This window comes from Artibeus jamaicensis, unplaced genomic scaffold, assembly GCF_021234435.1.
Source record: "Artibeus jamaicensis isolate MK-2021 breed Jamaican fruit bat unplaced genomic scaffold, CSHL_Jam_final contig_548, whole genome shotgun sequence".
Taxonomy (NCBI): Eukaryota; Metazoa; Chordata; class Mammalia; order Chiroptera; family Phyllostomidae; genus Artibeus; species Artibeus jamaicensis.
In genome coordinates, this window is record NW_026521883.1 from 21,319,549 (window position 1) to 21,341,488 (window position 21,940).

The 21,940-nt window shown below is 36.2% G+C and overlaps 1 protein-coding gene across 6 annotated transcripts in view; it reads left to right on the forward strand.

The window, feature by feature from the left end:
• ATP8B4 (ATPase phospholipid transporting 8B4 (putative)) overlaps positions 1-21,940 on the forward strand; it is a 234,997-nt gene that overhangs the window by 156,297 nt on the left and 56,760 nt on the right. For all 6 annotated transcript variants that reach the window (XM_037156463.2, XM_037156465.2, XM_037156462.2 and 3 more), the window contains 4 exons: positions 2,030-2,238; positions 5,424-5,467; positions 11,858-12,023; positions 18,298-18,486. In XM_037156463.2, the coding sequence (XP_037012358.2) occupies positions 2,030-2,238; positions 5,424-5,467; positions 11,858-12,023; positions 18,298-18,486 (608 nt within the window). The remainder of the gene's footprint in view (positions 1-2,029; positions 2,239-5,423; positions 5,468-11,857; positions 12,024-18,297; positions 18,487-21,940) is intronic.

Here is a 21,940-nt window from a genome sequence, read left to right on the forward strand (position 1 = left end):
ATGTCCTTGTTAATGTACTAAGAATGGAACTGAAATATCGATGACAAAAATGAGCCATGAAACTAAAACGGAAATAAACCTATTGGAAATGAAGAACACAATGTAATTAAACTCTAGAAAATCCAAAACAATGATTACGCAAAACTATTAGTAAGATAATTCAATTAAATATCTGATTTTATCACATAATCACTTTTTTAATATTAAAAGAATTTCGACAGTTCTTTTATTTATTTCATATTATATTTCATACTTATTTAATATTACATTTAATATTAAAAATTTCCTTTAAGCCAATCACAATTTAGAAAATGTTCCCATTAGTAAAGAGATGTGATGTCCAGAGACAAATTCACCGAGCTGCTGTGTGGGCCCGTGTGCAGAACAAGGCAGCACAAGATTAAAATTCTTTGCCAATAGAGTTACTTTTAAAAATTGACATCCTAAGAAGATTTGCCCTTCTTGAAGTTGTTTTAGGCATTATAAAGTATTAGTTCTTTTCCAAAAATTAAGCATCTAACAGACTTAATAAAAATCCCAAATAAGTTTCATGACAGAGCTGATAAATTGATCCTAAAGTTTATTTAGATGAACATGTTTATCCTATAAGGAAGAATAAATGAGTGATTATAGATAAGGATTTTTGAAAAAGAAGAGAGTAAATGTTCTTTTATCTCTTCTCAGGTATTGCAAAATTTTCTATAGCAACAATAATGAAAGCAAGAGATGCATTGACATACTAACAAACAAAACTGCAAGTCCTCAAATAGATTCTAGTGAGGAAAGTTATTATATGTAACATGGAAGCAGCCCAACATAATAGGGAAAAGGTTTGTTGTTAAAGAAATGGTGACAAAAATGTTTCCCTTGGTAAAAATTGAAATTGATAAAGACTTAAATGTGGGAAAATTAATAAAGGACTAGAAGAGTAATATTGATATCTGCATGTATAACCTTGTTACAAGGAGGGCCTCTCTAAGCAGATCTCCCAAAGCAGAAACTACAAAATGTGGATAAATTTAATCATTTAAAAAGAGAAAACTTCTGTATGTTAACAATAATGGAAATATTAAAGGACAAATGATAGATTGAGTAGCATATTTGCATAATGTGTATATATATATATAAATTACATATATATTTCTTAACAAATAAATAAATACACTAACATCTCAATAGGGAAAATAAAATAGGTAAATAAGACAATTAGATAATTCTGTGAAGAAGAAAACAACTGGCCAATAAAATGTGAAACAAAACTTTAACACACTGAAAAGAAATCCAGTATACAGTAATTAGATGCATTTGCTTTGTCATCCAGTCAAAGATAATTTTCCATAACCTAATGGTAGAAACTTATATTGTGAGAACCTTTTTGGAAATCAATTTGGCCTTATGTATGACAAAGATTGGATAAGTTCATACCCTGGGCTACAGAAATTTTACTTCCAGATTTGGAAAGCCAGATTTGGAAAGTTACCACTAGACCATAAGACACTTCTCTTGTGCTGGGAAGTGAACATACTAATGTGACAACACACCCGTTTTCACTCAATATCTATTATGGTTTTCTCTGTGCTTGACAGAGAAAATTTTTACCTCTTATGGCAAAGCCACATCAAGTGTTGTATTGGAGAGAATGTCCTCAACAACACATTTCTTTAGATGAGACGTCTGGCAAATATTTTTAATAATAGCTTCTCCTAAGATTTAGGAGAGATGTTAATATATAACACAAGAAGTCTCCATGGGGCCTGTTTAATGTAAATAGAGAACCGTGGAACCCCCCTAAAGCTTTATGCAAAGCCAGCCTGTTGTTTCATGGTGCTGTAAGGAAATAATGGAGAAAGGTTTAAGAAGCAGACTCTGCTGATGTGCTTCTGGAGGTCACCAAGGCCTAGGGACGAAGCACCCACATTTCCTTGAACTCCCAAGACTTTGGCAGACTTCTTACTTTGGCAAAGCTTTGTAGGTTCTGAAACTGATGGAGCATTTCTTTTTTTCTTTTTTCCATTTTAATGGATGAAAGTGTGGAAGTAATTCGTCTGGGACACAGTTACTTTATAAACTGGGATCGGAAGATGTATTACTCTGAGCGAGCAACACCCGCTGAGGCTCGAACAACCACGCTCAATGAAGAACTGGGCCAGATCGAATACGTTTTCTCTGACAAAACGGGCACCCTCACTCAAAACATCATGACTTTTAAAAAATGTTCCATTAATGGGAGAATCTATGGTAAGAGAAACAGTTTTTCTTAAAACGGTATTGTTAATGGTCCCTTAAAAAATAAGCAAGTCTGTTTTTTTCTTTAATTAAGAAACCCCAAATCATTGCTGCCTTCTTGTCAATATGGGCACCACCAGCATCTCATATCATACGTAGCACTCACTAAATATTAAACACCCACTAAATATTAGTTGGATGAATGTTGAATAACTTAGATGAAACTGGATTTGTTACCATTCATAGAGGAGGTTGGGAAGGGGCTTAAATGCGACACTCTCCAAGGTTTTGTTTGGTGTTCCCACTGTGTGATTTGGTTCTGTGGTACTTAATGGACCCATGTCCCAGGGAGGACAAATTCTCTATAGTATTTTTTTAATTTTTATTTTTTCATTACCATTTATCTCCCCTATACTCTTTTCTACCTCTTCCTCCCCCTTACCCCAGCAATTACCGCACTGTTGTCCTGGTCCATGAGTTTCTCTCTCTCTCTCTCTCTCTCTCTCTCTTATTTGTTCCATCCCTCTTTGTAGTATTTTATACATGCTTCCAGTCAGCTCCAGCATTGATATTCGTGCCTGTGTTTGTAAGACTTGACTTGAGTGGCCACAGGAGCTAGGTCATCACTATGCAGTTCCTGTCTGCTTTTGTCAGAATACCTGCTCTGTATTTGGACTTCAAGCATTTTATTTAGATGGGACCCTTGTCACCCTGACTTTGGCCAATTAGCAGACAGTTCCTTCTGCTGAGAGCATGCAAGCTCTGTAGAATGTTTCTGTCAGGTCCCCCTGAACTCTCAGTCTTACTTCACTGGATTTGAGTGTCCCATTTCTCCCAACAAATCTCAGGAAGTAAAGGGAATCCAAAAAAAAAGAGGAAAAAATTCCCCTTGTCTCTTGATGGGAAACCTCACTACTGCCAAATATTTTAAAGCAGGATTTGACCTGGAAAAAAGCTGAAAGTACAAGAAGTTGATTTTTATATTCTCCTGCATTTTGACCTTCCTCTTTCCACCCACCCCTGTCACCCAGGGTCACCTCTTCTCTGCCCCCACCCTTCTCTGATAGTGGAGCTGGTGCTTCTCCACCTGGACTTCCCTCAGCCACACTGTGCATTTTGTATATCACTGTCATAGTGACTGGTAACTACAACAGAACATTTCCTTACCAAGTGTTTCTGGACATTAGTTTTAAAGGCTTTCTAAAGTAGAAGAGTACTTTAAATGGGAAAATTTTAGCGTATTGGAGGTATGTTGAATTCAGGGGGCCTTTGAAATGATTTTACCACGACACATACTGATAATATAATAATATCACTTCTAGGAAATGATGTTAAGGAAGTTATCAGACATGCGGGCCAAGATTCGTTTGTGGGGATGTTTGTCACCGGGCTATTTTTAGAGAAGACCCTTGATTTTCGCAAAGTATATAACCCAAGATCTTTGCAAATCTCCAAATTTACAAATTCCCTGAAAGCTTTAATTTCCCTCATAAAATGCAGGAAGGTAACTGAAATATTTAAGTAGCCCCTTTAGACCCTCAATTTATATGCCATAATAATTCATGATGCATTCATGATGTCATTAAAATATACTCTTACTAAAGCACTCACAGAATGTTTCAGAATAACTTTTTCCTGTTTTCATACACTTTGGTTTTGTTTATATCACAGATCTAGGCCTTGGGAAATTTTGGCATTCTACTCTAAATTTATCTAAATCTTTTATTTTCTTACTCAGAACTATTATTCTCCTTATACCTCTTTAATTTTTTTCCACTCCCATCATAGCCCTAAAAGTGCGCTCTCTTTGAGGTAAACATTTTACCTGAAGACACAGTTTCGTTTTGTTATTACTATTTATTAGAGTTACTGCATATGGGGTAATGACTGGAACGTAAGCACAGAGAGTTTGAGATTTAAATTCCAGGTGCTTGGTGAGGTTCACTCACTAGCTCAGGGACTCCTCCCGCACGCAGCTGCACAGCATCCCAGGTTGAGACCTGGGTCCCGGAAAACCAACAAATAGCTGTTGGTCGAGTGTTGGTTTTGGCCACAACATCATGTAGTGAGAAGAGGGACCGAGGTTCAAAAATCCACTGTGCTGCCTCTTCAGTTTGAATTTAGTCATGTAGCTTCAAACCCAGTTCTTCAGTTCACTCGTCCATGAAACGGGAAAGAAAATCTTCCCCTGGCAAGTTTTTTTCTAAAGATTAGTGGTAATGTAAGTGCCTGGCACAAGACTGATGCAAATAACTCTTATTATTATTACAAGAATTATAGTCCTGGCAAATAATATTAAACCTTCAAATGCCAAACAAAAGGTAGAAAAAAAATCATAGGAACCTCCAGATAGGGCAAATCTAAAATAAATTATGCTACATGGACTATCATACAACCATTCAAAATTAAATTCACAAAGAACTCTTAATGACAACAGACATTTTCATACTCTAGTTAACAGCAGGAAACATAAATTTATGAATAGTATGATGAATGTATGTATACACTCATATATACAAATGCACATGCATATAATCAACCCAAAAATAACTCTAAAAATACTGGTTATCTCTTGGTGGCAGGGCTATTAATAATTTTTACTTTCTACTATAAATGTCCTGTATTTTACAAATATCTATAATAACCACATATTGGCTTTATACTAAGAAATTTTTAAAGCTCTGATACATAGTTGGCTACGTTCTCTGCCTACAGAAGGCGCTGATATTGTTTAAAGTTTACATGCTCATCTGACCTTCATGTTACACAGATGTATCTGGCCCCAACCAAGATACACAAAGATGTTCCCTCCAAATTCAAGCATTCATGAGAATTGGTCTGTATAGGTTATAATTTTGGATTCCCCAACAATGGAGATAAAGTGGAAGACAAAATTTGCCTCTGAGAAATACTTCAGATGATGTAATAACAAGCTGAAAAAATTTTAGAAAGATGTAATCACAAGTTTTGTATTTTGTTTACATGTATATTACATATTAGTTCTATCTTGGACAAATGCGAGTATCTCTCTGTGTAGGGCACCATGTTGAGGATCACAGTTGGAAAACACTCACAAAGTCTGTTTGGACTCATAGTGCCACCCAGTAGTAGTGCTTTAATAAATAAGTGTATCCCTTGAGACTAAATGTCTAAATCTCAATTTCATTTATTTTTAATTCTCAATTTTTGTTTGGCAGGTGAAGTACATGATGACATGGATCAGAAGCCAGACATAATTAAGGTGTGGAGGTGATAATATTTCATTCTTACTTTTAAATTCAAATTATGCATACATTTAAAAAATATCAGTTCCAGCTGTGGCTGGTGTGGTTCAATGGGTAGGGCTGGCCTGTGAGTCAAAGGGTTGCCAGTTTGATTCCCAGTCAGGGCACATGCCTGGGTTTTGGGCCAGGTACCCGGTAGGGGGTGTGCAAGAGGCAACCACACATTGATGTATTTCTCCCTCTCTTTCTCCCTCCCTTCCCCTCTCTAAAGATAAATAAATAAAATCTTTTAAAAAATTTAAAAAATGAGGAGTTCCTGGAGGCCTGATTTTCATTATGACCAGATGAGATACATAATATTAAAACAAATAGATTCATGTGGTTCAAAATTCCTCCTCATTCAGGTCCCCCAACCACAGAGTTCCCACTGTTTTTTATTCTTTTAGAGATAATCATGTATATGCAAGCAAATATATTTCTCCATTATTTATGGTAATATATACTTGTATATACTGTTTTTCAACTTCCTTTTTCACCAATGTATCTTGGAGATTTTTTTAGATCAGTAAAAAAAAAAGGTGCTGTTTTATTCTTTCTAATGAATGAATAGTATTTTGTTATATTAATGTTCTGTAATTTATGTATGGAGACATTCAGACATTCAGGATATTTCTTATTTTGCTAGTGAAGAAAATGCAGCAAAAAATAAGTATATACCTGTGCTGTTTCAAATGGATTCTATACTCTCTAACAAGCTGCATTTTTAGAAATGCATTCTTAAATCAAAAGGATGTGCATTTATCATTTAATAAATGTTGCCAGGTTACCCTCTTTAGAATTTATACCATGTACCCTCCCATAAATGCCCTCATCAATACAAGGTTTTGTCAGAGTTTGAACATTGGCAAAGTACTTGAAAAACATTATATCAAAATCATTCTGATATTAATTTTTTAAAGTATGAGTGAGGTTAATTTACTGCCTATGTTTTCTTTTCAATTTTTTATGGTTCCACAATTTACACTTAAGTCTTTTATTAATTTTGAGTTTGTTCTTGTGTGTGGTATAAATTGGTGGTCTAGTTTAATTTTTTCCATGTTCCTGTCCAATTTTCCCAACACCATTTATTGAAGAGACTGTCTTTATTTCATCGTATGCTCTTTCCTCCTTTGTTAAATATTAAATGACCATAAAGACATGGGCTCATTTCTGGGTTTTCTGTTTTGTTCTATTATCTATATGGCTGTTCTTATGCCAGCACCAGGCTGTTTTGATTACTATAAACTTGTAGTATAGAATGATATCAGGTATTGTGATCCTTCTAACTTTGTTTTTCTTTTCTTTTATATATATATATTTTTTTAGACTCATTTATTTCTGTTCTGATCTTTATTGTTTCCTTTCTTCTACTCATGGGCTTCATTTGTTTTTCTATTTCTAGTTCCTTTAAGTGTAAAGTTAGATTGTTTATTTGAGATTTTTTTCTTGTTTCTTGATGTAGGCCTGTAATGCTATAAATTTCCCTGTTAGGGTTGCCTTTGCTGTGTGCCATAGGTTTTGGGTTCTTTTGCTTTCATTTACATTTGTTTCAAGGTATCTTTTGATTTCTTCCTTGATCTTATTGTTAACCCACTCATTGTTTAGTAACATGTTATTTAGCTTCTGTGTTTTTGTGTATTTTTCAGTTTTTTTCTGGTGATTGATTTCTAGTTTCCTATCATTATGGTCAGAGAAGATGCTTGATATGATTTCAACCTTCTCAAATTTAATGATACTTCTTTTGTGTCCTAACATAGTCTATCAGAAAATGTTCCTTGTACTCATGAAACAAATGTACATTCTAGTGCTTTGGAATGAAATGCTCTGAAGATATCAATTAAATCCATCTGCTTAAGTGTGTCATTTGAGGCTGTTCTTTCTTTGTTGATTTTCTGTCTGGAAGACCTATCCATGGATGGCAATGGGGTGTGAAAACCCTCTGCTATGACTATTATTGTAGACCTCTCCCTTTATGTCTATCAACTTTTGCTTTACTATACAAGGGTTATTTACTTTTGTTAGTTTGATCCCTTTATCATTGTGTAGTGTCTTCCTTTGTCTCTCATTATAGCCTTTGTTTTAAAGTGTTTTTGTCATATAGGTATTGCTAATTCAGCTTTTAGTTTTCATTCTCATAAAATGTCTTTTTTATGCCTTTACTTTAAGTCTATGTGCACCTTTTGCTCTGATGTGGGTCTTTTGTAGACAATGTATATGTGGTCCTTGATTTTTTTATCCATTCAGCTATCCTATGTCTTATATTTGGAGCATTTAGGCCATTTACATTTAGAGTGATTATTGGTATGTATTTATCGGATTTTATTGTTTATATGTGATTCTCTGTTTTTTTCCCTTCTTTATTTTTTTCTTCTTAAAGAAGACCCATCAGAGTTTCTTGTAATACTATTTGGTGGTAACAAACTCCTTTAACTTTGTATTGTTTGCAAAGTTCTTTATTTCTCTCTCTGAGATATATATATATATATATATATATATATATATATATGTGTGTGTGTGTGTGTGTATATATATATATATATATATATGAAAAGGAAAGGAACTATTTATTGAAAAGTTATACAGACTTACAATAATGACTTAATGTCTTTCTTAAAAATCCCCAAATCCCTTAAAACACCCACAAATACACACATATGTCCTTCCTTCCCCCCTTTGCCTGGTCTGGGGTGCCATATCTCAGGGAGAGAAATAAAAGTCTGTGGCTCAGGCAGCCCCTGGTTCTTCCCAGTAATCCGTGCTCAGCTGGCAGGTTCCCGCAGTCCCCAGCACCACCAGTTGTGTCACCGGGATCTCCTGTTCTTAATCCAAAACCACATGGCACCTTCTCATGGCCCACCAGCAAGAGTCCTTTCACCCCCTTCCTTTCTGCAGCATCTCTCCTGCATTCTTCCAAACTGCTGAGAGAGAGCTCTGCATCGCTGCTACATCTTTCTTTTCAGATTAATAAGCTGTGTGGCAAAGGGAGACCCAAAGCCACGTGGTTCCAAACCTCACCAAAGCCTCATGGTCCTGCCTCTCTTTCAATTTTAAATGAAAGCCTTGTTAGTTAAGGTAGTCTTGGTTGTAGGTCCTTGCTTTTCATCACTTTGAATATTTTATACCAATGCCTCTTGCCTGAAATATTTCTGTTGAAAATGACCTGTCATTCTTATGGGAGTTCCTTTGAAAGTAATTAACTGCCTTGTTTTTGCTACTTTCAAGATTCTCTATCTTAACTTTTGCCATTTTTTTAATGATATGTCTTGATGTGGGCCTCTTTCTGTTCACTGCATTTCCTGGACTTGTGTGTTTTCTTCACCAGCCTAGGAACGTTTTCAGTCATTATTTCTTCAAATAAATTCTCCATTTCTTGTTCTCTCTCTCTTGTCCATCTGGTATCCCTGTGACGTGGATGTTGTTATGCTTCATATTGTCACAGAGGTCCCTTAAACTATTCATTTTTTAATTTTTAAAAAAATTCTTTTTTCCTTTTGCTACTCTGATTGGGTGTTTTCTGCTATCTTGTGTTTCAAATTGTTGATTTGATCCTCTGCTTCATCCAGCCTATTGTTTATTCCTTCTAGTGTATTCTTCATTTTAGACACTGTATTCATTTCTGACTAGTTCTTTATGATTATCTTGTTCTTCGTCATGCTGTCATTGTTCTCACCAAGTTTGCTTTAGTCATCACTAAGTTTCTTGAGCATAATTGTAAATATTTTTTTGAGATATCTGTTAAATTGCTTGCCTCCATTTCATTTAGTGTTTTTTCCCTGTAGATTTTTTAAAAATTTGGGGCATGTTTCTGTCTTCCCATTTTGGCCACCTCTTTTGGTTTGTTTCTATGTGTTAAGAAGATCTTTTGTTTCCCCAGACTTGGTAGGGTGGTCGTATGTAGTAGGTGTACTGTGGGATTCAGTGGCACAGTCTCCTTGATAACCTGGGGTTGTGTGGGTTATGTGAGCCCTCTTGTTATAATTGACTCTTGATTGCTATTGGCCTGTTTGTACATGGTTTCGACTCTCCAGCTGACAGACTGTGTGGCTGACCTCAACCCCAGTGTATAAGCTACTGTGTAGGTGCTGACACACTAAGCAGAACTTGCTTCAGCAGAGTCTGGTGTCTGCTGAAATATCTCTTGAGATATACCACTTGTGAAGCCAACTGGACCCTGCTCCAATGCTGTCTTGTGAAGCTGGCCACTGGGTGTGTTGGTTCTGGGGTCTCTTGAGAGGCGCTCTGGTGCAGCTCAGTGTCAGACACTGCTTCTGACTGGCCCTGGGCAACTGTTCAGAACTACAAAATGATCTACAGTTTGTGGCTGCTCTGCTGGGCCTGGGTGTGCATGAGAAGGGCCAAGCTGTGCACCAATGCGAGATTCTATCAGTATTGAGTCTGGGGGCAGGTCAGCAAAAGGGCCAACGTACGCTGAGATCCACTTCTGCCTGCCTCTGCCTTCTGGTTGCCTGTTAGGCTCAGTCACTGAAAGGGCCTCTAGAAGTTGCATGAGGAAGGTTCTCAGTGAGTCACCAGGTAGGTGTGAGTTATGTTCACCAGATTGATACAAGTTCAATTTCAATGCCCCTGCTGGGTCTGAGGCTATTCAGTAAAAGTCCCAGGATATACTATGTCTAACTGCCACCAGCCAGTTGCTCTCAGACCTTTGTGGTGTGGCAGTGTCTCAGGAAATTATGAGGATGAAGCCAGGAGAATTTGCAGGTCCATACAGACCAAGATTTGGTCATTTGAAGGGAGGGCTCTGCACCAGTGAAAAGATAAGGGAAAAATGTCCCACCCCATCTGAGAGCCATACAACATAGTGTATTCCAGATTCTTCCAGAAGCCTGAGTTCAGCACGGAGGGGCCATTGGGAGTCATGAGGGTAGGAATGGTGGATTTCCTGAGAGAGGGAGTGCTGGTCATTCTTGGGGGAAGGAGAGAGGTGTGGCCCCTGTCCCAGAGCCACACCACTCAGTCACTGATATGCCCTGAGTCTCCCTGGATTTCTAAACCCTTGCCCAAGCACCCAACTCTTTAGCAGGTTGTGAGCTCCAAAGGGGGGGAGTTCAGAGGGAGGGGCTACTACACTCCCCCAGGCTGATGCTGTATGGAGGGGAGTGCTCCACCCAGGGAAGATGGCATTTGTGGTGTGGGCGAGGGACTCAGCACAGGTCCTATCGGCTGTCCCTTCATCTCTCTCTCCAGCGCCACAAACCACTGTCTCTTTTCCCATGATTCTGATCCACTCTGCCCTCCCTCCCCTACAGCCCAGGGTGAGTGGCTGCCAATGATATTTTGTGCATTGACCCTTTAAGAGGGCACTGTTTCTCTAGCAGACTTTGTCTCTCCCTGGAGGACAGAATCCCCACCGATTTTCACAGCCAGTGGTTATTCGAGTGCCTTCTCCTAGCTCTAGTGCTCTGGGTTAGGAAGCCTGGGGTGGGGTTGAGATCCCACGCTCCTCAGGGGGAACCTTTGCAGCTGAGATATCCCTCTGGGATCTTAACTGCCACCCATGGGCGTGGGTCCAGCTCTTTTCACACCTCTGCTCTTCCTTCCAGTCTCGATGTGGTGTCTTCTGTAAATCCTTGGTTATAAAACTTCTGTTTAGCCAGTCTTTGGTTGGTCCTTCAGGTTGCCTGTACTGCAGCTTAGTTATTCTAGTTTGGTCCTGGGAGGAGGTGGGTGTAGCTTTCACCTACTTTACCATGATTTTGGATCTTTTACTACATATTCTTTATTCATTTGTCTGTCGATAGACATTTATGTCGTTTCTACATATTGGATACTGTGAGTAATGCCGCAGTGAACATGTGAGTGCAAAATATCTCGAGATCCTAATTTTAATTTTGTCATTGCATTATATTATGCAGTATCTCCAGTGAGATCTGAGAAAGTGTTCTATAGTCAAACACAGTATGTTTGCTTCAGAAACTATTATTTCACACTAAATAGGCCGAAACAATCTATAATTAGAGACATGTCCTTCCAGGTCAGATATTGCTGCCAAAATGAATTGAAGTCAGGTGAAGCTTTGCTACTGAGTAAATTTTGGAAAACTGCTTTTAGTTTTCAGGGCATCTTTGTATTTTGGAGTTGCAATAAGCATCTGAGGATCTTTATAGCCATTGGATATTTTCCCTCATATGCTTTCTGAAGAGTCACTGTTTACTGCATGTCTCTGAAAGGAAAAATAGTATTTAACAGTAACGGGGAAACAGAAAGTCATTTTAGTGCCATGCATTTGAGGCTGAAAAATCATATGTGCACTAAAAATGCTTACAGGAAATATTTTTGAATTTTAAAAGATTATTGTCGAAATGAGTTCTAGTTTTGTTGTTGCTGTTGTTGTTGTTGCTCCCCTACAGAAAAAAAAGCCTATGGATTTCTCAGTCAACCCCCAGGGAGATAAAACATTTCAGTTCTCCGACCACTGTCTGATGGAGTCCATCAAACTGGGCGATCCCAAAGTGCATGAGTTTCTGCGGCTACTTGCTCTCTGCCACACTGTAATGTCAGAGGAAAACAGTGCAGGTGAGTGAATGAAGGTGTGTCTGAGTGGTGAGCCTTGGTTTTTAAATCAGAACTAATATTTTTATTTAATGTTTTTGGAATTGGATTTTCTAATTAAGAATACAACTTTGCATAAGGGGCTTACCTAGCACACTAGCTTTTTTCTTTGTATTTATTTATATCCCACATGTTTTCTACTTATCTTTTATTATTAATATGCACATATAATAAATACAGATGACCATCAGGTGTATGCTTAGAATGAATTTTCCCAGTGAGACGGTTGTTTAGAGCTCAGGGTTCCTAAAATAGAACAAAATCAGCTGGGCCACTTGAAAATTGAAGAAATGAGGTAGGTAGGTAATGGTGTTAATGAACTAGCTTCTTGTTTCATTCGAGCACAATTTATTTTATTTGCAACTTATTTTTTCTTTCTACTACCAACTATTTACTAAAAAGTGCTACCCAAGTAATTTTACTCAAAAGTGAAATATATACAGACTGTAGACTGTATGTACTCATATGCATATACATGCGATAGACATGTATGTATATATGTGCATACATACATTTGTATATATTATATATTTTTTCTTTGTTGGAACTATAGTCAGCCATAGTTCTGCCCTTGATAATGCTGAATTAACCCATTCCACACATTTTTATTGCTGTGAGGATTTACATGATTATATTTATGATTTAAACTTATCTTTATAATACTAATGCTAATAATAATTTATCATATTTCATTGGAGGATATTACAATACCTTCAAGCAAGCTTCTTTTATGTCTGTCTTTATTTCATTTCCCATGCTCTTTTATTTTAATTGTAACCTGTTTTTAATGTTATGACATTTTTCTTAGATATCTTTGAAGATATTAATTACACTTAATTTGAAATATTCTTTGTTTTCTCCACTTTAATTTTTTCTGTTTTCATTTTATGGAATGTTATTATTTGAGTTTTGTGTCTAGCTTTTATGTTGCTCTCAATGTTTGTGATTTGTGGCTACCTGATTTCATTTGTGTTTGCGAGTCCCTGTTTGCCTCATGGTTAATGTTGGTTCTGATTACAGCAGCCTGCCTGCCAAGATGGTTGGGGAGAGGCCAAATACACATTAGTCATGTAGGTGAGGAATTCCCCTCTCCTGGACTTCATATGCTACCTGAGTTTAACTTTCTTTTGTCAGATCTTGTGCTGGGAGTCTGTGCCAGAACTCCCATTTGAGAGAGATTTGTACTTAAGGTCTGGCCTTGGAGAAGACATCGGATTCACTGAGCTCCTTCTCATTTTCTTTTTTTGCATCCTTGTGGAATTCTGAGCTATTTCAGGCTCTTCTCAGCCTGGTCTCCAGACCCAACAAATCTTTGAGCTTTCCTTAAATAGATGGTACACTTTGTGTTGAAGGATATTTTCAACATTTTATTTTGGGAGTGAATGTCACTGCAGCCTGCTGTTTGGAGTAAGCTGACCGGAGGAGGAGCCCAAATGGTCTAGGAGTGCTGAGTGGAATTCAATTAATTTTACCAATGCTCCCCCAAGACCACACCTGCTTTCCTCTTTTTTTGACTCTGAGTTTGGAGAATTTATGAGCACTGCTCTTGCTTTGAGCTGTGGTTTTCTTCCTATTTCTTCATTAATGAAATCTACTTTTTATTTCTCAGACATTTCTCAAATTTGTAGCTTAATAATAATCATTTTTCTTTTCAAGTATTTAATTTTATCATAATGTGATATAATTAAATGCCATGAAACACAAAGATCTTAAGTGTATTTGATGAGTTTTGACGATTATATATACCGTTATACCCATCATCCCAATCAAGGTACAAATCTTTTCTATCACTGCAGAGAGATTACTCATGTTTCCTTCCAGTCTACACCAGCCAACCCCTGTCCAGCCAACCATTGCCCTGATTTCTATCATCAAAGATGAGTTATGAAGTACAAGATGTTCTCGTACTTCATATAAATGGGATGATCTGGTATATGTTCTTTTGTGTCTGGTTTATTTCATGCAAGGTAGTGTTTTTGTTACCCATGTTGTCATATCCATTAATAATAGTTCATTTTTTATTACTGAGTAATATTGCATTGTTTGAACATACCATATTTTTTTTCTTTACAATTCTCTGTTCATGCACATTTGGGTTGTTACCAACTTTGCATTATTATGAGTAAAGCTGCTATAAACAATTTTATGTCTCTTAAGAAAGATTTAACAAATTTGTTTTTGGTAAATAATGGAAATTGCCAGATCATAGTGTAGGTATGTTTAACTTTGTAAGAAACCACCAACTATTTTTAAAAAATGGTCTTATCATTTTATATTCCTGTGTTTAATGCATGAGGATGCCAGTTCATTCTTAGAAATGTTTAGCATTATCAGTCTTAAATTTTACCCATTCTAGTGGGTATTGGCTAATATATTCTTCTGTCATATAAAGGTAGAGAGGTAAATGTATGTATCCTTTGAACCACTTCTGTCTCTTGCACTCAGATATTAAATCCTAAAGTGAAGGATTATATTACTGAGAAGGGGGAAATTATACTTGCTCTTCTTTTAAAGCTTTATTTATAAGATATATAACTTAAGTGCATGTATGTTAAAGTATATTGAAAAAAGTAAATTTCTCTCATATGTTACTTATACAAAAGAACAGAGCCCAAATCTAACAAACTTAAAACAATAATTATTGTATAATTTATAGTTGTATTATTTTTATTTTATTTAGTTTATGTATATTTGTTATGCAATCTTATATTGATTATATTAGTTTCAGGTGTAAAATATAGTGATTCAACATTTTTATACCTTACTAATTCTAGTCATTACCCCACTAATTCTAGTCATCATCTGTCACTGTGTAAACTTATCATAATGTTATTGACTATAGTCCCCTTCCCCTTTTCATTCATTACCCCCACCCCACCCTCTGGTAAGCATCCTTTTGGTCTCTGTCTTCTGAGTCTGTCTTTGTTTGCTTGCTTGTTCTTAGATTCCACATATAAGTGAAGTCATATGGTATTTGTCTTTCTCTGTCTTATTTTACTTAGCATAATACTCTCTATATCCAGCCATGTTGTTGCAAATAGAGAGATTTCCTTCTTCTATACTGCTGCATAATATTCCAGTGTGTGTGTGTGTGTGTGTGTATGTATATATATATATGATCCATCTTTATTTGTCTATCAATGGCTTTTATTGATGTGCTATTGTTTCATGGAGAAATAACTTGGAAAAGTTGACATTCTCATTCCCTGTGTCAGTATGAAATTTCAGATGCAGAAAAGTGGAAAGTACAAGAGCTTCAGTAGGGCTTATATTTTTCTATTTTAGTGAATGGCAATTAAAGAATTAAAAAATTAATATATTTTTTACATTTTCAATTACCTTATTATATCCTTTAAAATTTGTTGAGGCTTGCTTAATAGCTTGGTATGTATTCAATTTACATAAATGTTTCATGTGTGCTTGAAATGAATGTACATTTTACAGTTATTGGGTACTAGGTTCTAAATATATCCACTAGATAATGTTTATTAATGGTATGCTCAATATTCTATCTCTGTGGATTATTTTGATTACTTGATTTCTCAGTTAATGAGAGTATGCTAAAATCATCAACTGTAATGGTACATTTGTCTATTTCTATTTGTAGTTTTGTCAATGTTTGCTTTATATGTTTTAAGGTTATGTTATTAGAGATTAGACTTACATGTTCTTTAAAATTTCTATCAATATACATATATAGATCCTCTTTACCTATAGTAATATTTTTACCTTAAAGTTTATTTTGTTTGTTATTAATATTGTTATAGATATTTTCCTTTTGTTAATATTTGCATTATTTAGCTTTTCCCACTCTTTTCTGCTAATGTGTCTTTTTCTTTATGTTTTAGACACATCTCTTGTGACATAATTTTAATGTGAACCAGTATTTCCACCATTTAAAAATATCTAGTTTGATAAACTAAAGTTTAAATGGAACATTTAGTCTATTTACTTTTATTGATTATTGGTATTTTTAGATTTTTAAGTATTAAACATATGTGTTAATATATTTATATTTATTTCTACCATTTTATTTTGTATGTTATATTTGCCCCATTTTTGTTTCTTAGTCTCTTCATTTTTTGTTTTTGGAGCAATATATCCTTATTAGTATTTTTAATGGTTAGTCTAGAAATTTTAGCATAATGAACTTATCAATTCTACACCTTCTTTTGAACAAAGCAAGGATCTTAAGACTCTTCAACAGTAATCAACCCTGTACGATTTATATGGTATAGTGTTCTTCTCATCATGTGTCTCCTTTTCTAATATCACAGGATATTATTTTTGTTTTTATAATCAATGTTTGCTTATATTTATTCATTTACTCACCAATTTCCATGTTCTTCAATGCTTTTCCCATCTCTGGTCTTTTGTTGACTTAAAGTGTATTATTTAGAATTTTTTTTTTAGGAAGAGTTTACTGGTAGCAAATTCTCAAAACCTTTGTTTGAAAACAAATTTATTTCACCCCTTTTCTTGAATGATGTTTTGTTGTGTAGAAATTTAAGGTGACAATTTTCCCTCGGGACATTAAAGATATTCTACTGTATCCTGGCTGCTATTTCTATTACTGTGTAGTTAGCTGTAAGTATAATTTTGGTTTGAAGGTAATTGGTCTTTTCTTCCTGGCTACTTTTAAGATTCTTCTTTTATCATTTTCTTAGTATATGTGTGAAATTAAAAAAAACGTGTTGCTTGGGATTCATTGAGATTCTTGAATCTATAGAATGTCATCTCTCATCACTTCTGGAGTTTCCTCAGCCATATTTCTTCAAATATTGCCTCTGACTAGTTTTTCCTCCCAGATCTTCAATGTTAGATATCTTCACTCTACTCTCTCTTTGAACAAGTCTCTCATTTTTCCATTTCTTTATCCTATTGGGATATACTCTGGAACTTTATTTTTTTCAGTATGCTAATTATTTTTCTAGTTGTATCTAATCTACAGTTTTTGATTTTTAATTTCTATAGGACTTTTATTTCTTTTTCAAATCTGCCTAATTTCATGCCCCTGTTTGATTTTTGGAAATCTATTAAGTATTTGTATGTGTTGTTTCTGATCATTTCAATGTAGGGGTAGCCAATGGTAACATTTGGTGTGAATCATTTTACCCTTTCCAGTTCCAGGTATGAAGGTGGTATATTTGTTTTTAATGAAAAGGAATCACAGTATATACATTAATATGCAACTTGTTTTCTTAACAATGTATCATGACCATCACTATAAATCAGTAAATATGGGTCTAGCTCTGTCTACTTTTTAAAATTTATTTTTACATACAAAGATAATATACTAATTTTATGTACAAGGGCTTACTTTATACATACCGTTGTTTAAAGTTTATGTTTATATTTTCTTCTTTTTCTCTCCTCTACCCTCTCACCCTCACCCCAACACATACACAGTGTCAAGTGTCAAGGATTAACATCAGATTTGATTCTTTCAATTCCAGGGGATTTCTTAGATACCTTCTTATGGAAAGGTCTTTAGTGGCCGACTGAAGTGGAGTTTGGAATATCTGCTCCATTATTCTTTGACCATGTAACTTTGCAAAAATCATAACTTCTTTAGTTATAAGTTTCAGCAGTATAAATGAAAATAATCATTTTAATAATCCATATCTCAAAGGCTTGCCATGAGAATTATGTGAGTTAATATATATTAAGTATTTTAGCTTATAAAACTTTCATGGCACATCTGTTGTTACTGAAAATACAAAAATGTGGTTTCTGACCTAAGAAACTTCCAGCAGAGTGGAAAGGCATACTCAGTAACAAGTTTTCTTTTCTTTTTTTAAAAAGATTTTATTTATTCTATTTTAGAGAGAGGGAAGGGAGGGAGGAAGAGAGGGAGAGAAACATCAATGTGTAAGAGATATGTTGATCAGCTGCTGCCTCTTGTACATCCCCAACTAGGGACCCAGCCTGCAACCCAGGCATGTGCCCTGACTGGGAATTGAACTGGTGACCTTTCCATTCACAGGCTGACACTCAATTCACTGAGCCACACCAGCCAGGGCAAGTATTTTTTAATAAGATGACAAGGGCTAAACTGTTGGTATGGATATACCACAGAATAAGCACCTGGTCCAGCTGGTTGGTGAGTGGAAAAGGTCTGATTTTTAGAGCTGGCATTGGAATTCAGTGTTGAAGAGTGAGTTAGAGTTGGCATTGGCATTCTTTGAATGTTAGCTATTATTTTTAGTATTAATACATTTATTTCTTTTCCTTTTAGGACAGTTGACTTATCAAGTTCAATCACCTGATGAAGGGGCTCTAGTGACTGCTGCCAGACATTTGGGGTTCATTTTTAAGTCTCGGACCCCAGAGACAATAACAATAGAAGAATTGGGAACACTAGTTACTTACCAACTGCTTGCCTTTTTGGATTTCAACAATATCAGGAAAAGGATGTCTGTCATAGGTATGGTTGATAGTTAAGATTATTTTTAATCTTCGATAGTACAGTACTATTGTTATGTTGATGCTTCTCAAGGATGACTTCATTCTTGGTTATAGGCTGAGAATTACGATATGTTTATAACTTTATGAACTTCTGTCACCCTCAACTTAGCCTCAGCCTCACCACTGTAGTAACAACTAACATTTAACAAATACTTATGTGTCCAGCACTGTTCTAAATGCGCTACAATTCAGGGGTGTCAAACTCATTTTCACCTGGGGCCATATCAGCCTCACAGTTTTCTTCAAAGGGCTGAATGCAACTTTAGGACTTTATAAATGTAACTACTTCTTAACTAGGAGCAAGGAGCTCTACATTTGGCCCTTTGAAGGCAACCTCGAGGCTGATGTGGCCCCCGGTGAAAATGAGTTTGACACCCCTGCTCTACATGAACTGATTTAATTGTCACAAAAAAGCTGTGTTGTATTTTTATGATATTTTGAAGATAATAAAACTGAGACACAGAAATTGAGCCACTTTCCCAATGTCACATAGCTTGAACTGGAATAGCTGGAATTCAAATCTAGGAGGTCTGACTGCTAAGCCCATTCATTTCATCACTACACAACACTGGTGCAGGGCAAGTTCCTGACTTACATGGCACATGAAGTTGTCAACATTGTTGTTTTGTGAACATCATCATCATCATCAGCCTCTTCATTTTCATTCATTTACTCTGCTTACCTGCATTGCTGGAGATGATCACCTGAGACTGTATCAGCATCACAACAGATAATGCTTTTTAACTTGCTCTAACCCTTGGTGCTATGTCAATGTACTTTTCATCCTTACTTTGCTCCTGTTTCCAGTCCTTATAATAAATGTTCTAATCTTTTGTCCCCTCCTCAAGTCCTTGACTCTGCCATGATCTCCTCACTCTTGGAAACTAAATTCGTCTTCTGTTTCTCTAAAAAAATAGAGCTGTTCAGAAATGTGCACCATCACCTTCCACTTTCCCCCATCCTCTTCCTTCATCCCCAAGCTGTCATTTTACTCATTCTTTTTTCTGCTCTTGGTTCTTTTCAAAGCTGAAGGTTCTACCCAGTCCCCTTCCTTCTTTGTGTCTTTGATTTCTTCTTTATCACTAACTTCTTCTTTCATCCTACAACTCTATTATTATCATCCCGTTTCCTTAAAGATATTTTTCATGTTCCAACCTCCACAAATTTTGCCACTCCATCTTCTTTGCATCACAATCTAATTTTTCTAAGGTCAGTTTTTGCTCCTCACCTTTATTTCTCTTTTCAGCCTATTAGGGTGAGGCTTCTGCTGCCACCACTCAAGAAGAACGCTTTCTCAGAAGTTTCCAGTCTCCTCTAATTTCCCCAGCAGTTGTCTTCTTTATCTATCTACCTACGTATACCTATTATCCATCTACCCATCCATCCATTTATCCATCTTATCATCTACATATCTATGTACCTACTTACCTACCTACCTTTTAAAACTTTGTAATATTGATACTATTGACCTTCTCATAACACTCCTCTTTGGGCTTCTGCAACCTCACCAGCTCCTAGTTCTCCTCTTGTCCTGTCTTTTCTTTCCCCAGCTCCTTTGTTTACTACCCTCTGTCCTATTCTTCAGTGTTGATGTCTTTTTTTTCTCCTTACTTTCTGTTCTCCTCTTGGATAATCTTGACCACTCACATGTTTGTAGCCACTGCCTATATTCTGAGTCTTTCCTACATAGTTCTTTAGCTTTAATCTCTCTCTGAGGTCTACAAATATTTTCAGTTTTCCCCTGGATTCAGTTTTTCACCACTAGGTTGTACTATGGTTACCTCAAATTCAATAGTTCTAATATAGAACTCTCTTTCAGAGGTATTGCTCTTTCTATAGCCCTTATTAAAATTGTTAACCATCCCTTTTTACTGTATGCCTATCAGTAAACTGAACACTTTACAATGAACTATTCTATTAAATTCTTGCAATAGTATGTTATTCAATTTAGAAGATGGGGGAATTAAAGCTCCAAGATTTTAAGTAACTTACCAAAGATTTTCACACATCTGTCACATGACTTGTCACACAGTCGGTAAGATGCAGAGCAAATAAATGAACTCGGATCTATCTTTCTCCACAGTCTGGCCTCTTAACCCCTATTGTAGCTCACTTACTTTTGACACCTCAACTCCTTTATGCCCCTAGGCTAGTGGTTCTCAAGCTTTAGCTCCCATCACAACCACCAGAAGGGCTTTTTTTAAAAAACATTTTTTTATTGATTATGCCATTACAGTTGTTCTATTCCCCCCCCGTTCCCCTCTACCCTGCACACCCCTCCCCCACTATTCCTCCCCTTTAGTTCATGAACACGTGTCTCAAGTTCTTTAGATTCTGTATTTCCCCTACTATTCTTACCCTCCCCCCTATTTTCTATCTACTGTCTATGCTACTTATTTTCTGTACCTTCTCCCCTCTTCTCCTTCTCCCACTACCCTGTTGCTAACCCTCCATGTGATCTTCATTTCTATGGTTCTGCTCCTGATCTAGCCGTCCTCTTAATTTGCTTTTGTTTTAGGTGTGGTTGTTGATAACTGTGAGTTTGCTGTCCTTTCACTGTTCATCTTTTTTATCTTCTTTTTCTTAGGTAAGTCCCTTTAACATTTTATATAATAAGGGCTTGGTGATGATGAACTCCTTGACTTTGGTCTTATCTGAGAGAGGTATTCCAAGTCATAAAAACCAAAGACCTACAACAAAGATTGCTCTATCCAGCAAAGTTTTCATTTAGAATGGAAGGACAGATAAAGTGCTTCTCAGAAGGGCTTTTTAAAACACAGATTGCCAGTACTCAGACTCAGATTTCTGATTCAATAGATCTGGGTGGGGCCTAAAAAGTTTATATCTAATAAGTTCCCACATTATCCAATGCTGATACTGCTGGTCAGGGGGCCACAGTTTCGGGTGACTTCCCTAGACTAATAGGTCATCAAATACTGCTCATTAATTCCCCAGAGCTGTTTGGAGCATTTTCCAAACCTCTCTCCTTCTCTGCTACTCTCTTCACTGGGGCCTCAGTATCTCTTGCCTTATAGAATCCTCAGTAGTTACCCTGTTTCTGAGTTGTTCCTTCTCAAGGTGTTATAGTAAACTTTCTAAAAATGGCCCCCAAGCTCCTTTTTATTGTAAAGGCCTTCTTTCCTTTTCTCTTAATTTTCAGGACCATGGCTTTAGTTAATGCTTTAGTTAACTTTAGTTAATGCTTGCTTGTATTATTGCAATATCTTCAAAACTGTCTCTCCCCCCACCCCCGAAATAATCCTCCATGCTGACACCAGGGCATTTTTACTAAAACTCCAGGCTGATTTTGCCATCATCTTCTTAAAAAACCTTGCTGACTGCCTAGAATTTAGAGAATAAAGTCTTTAGGATGACATTCAAGATTATGTGCAATTTGACCACAATTTGTTCTT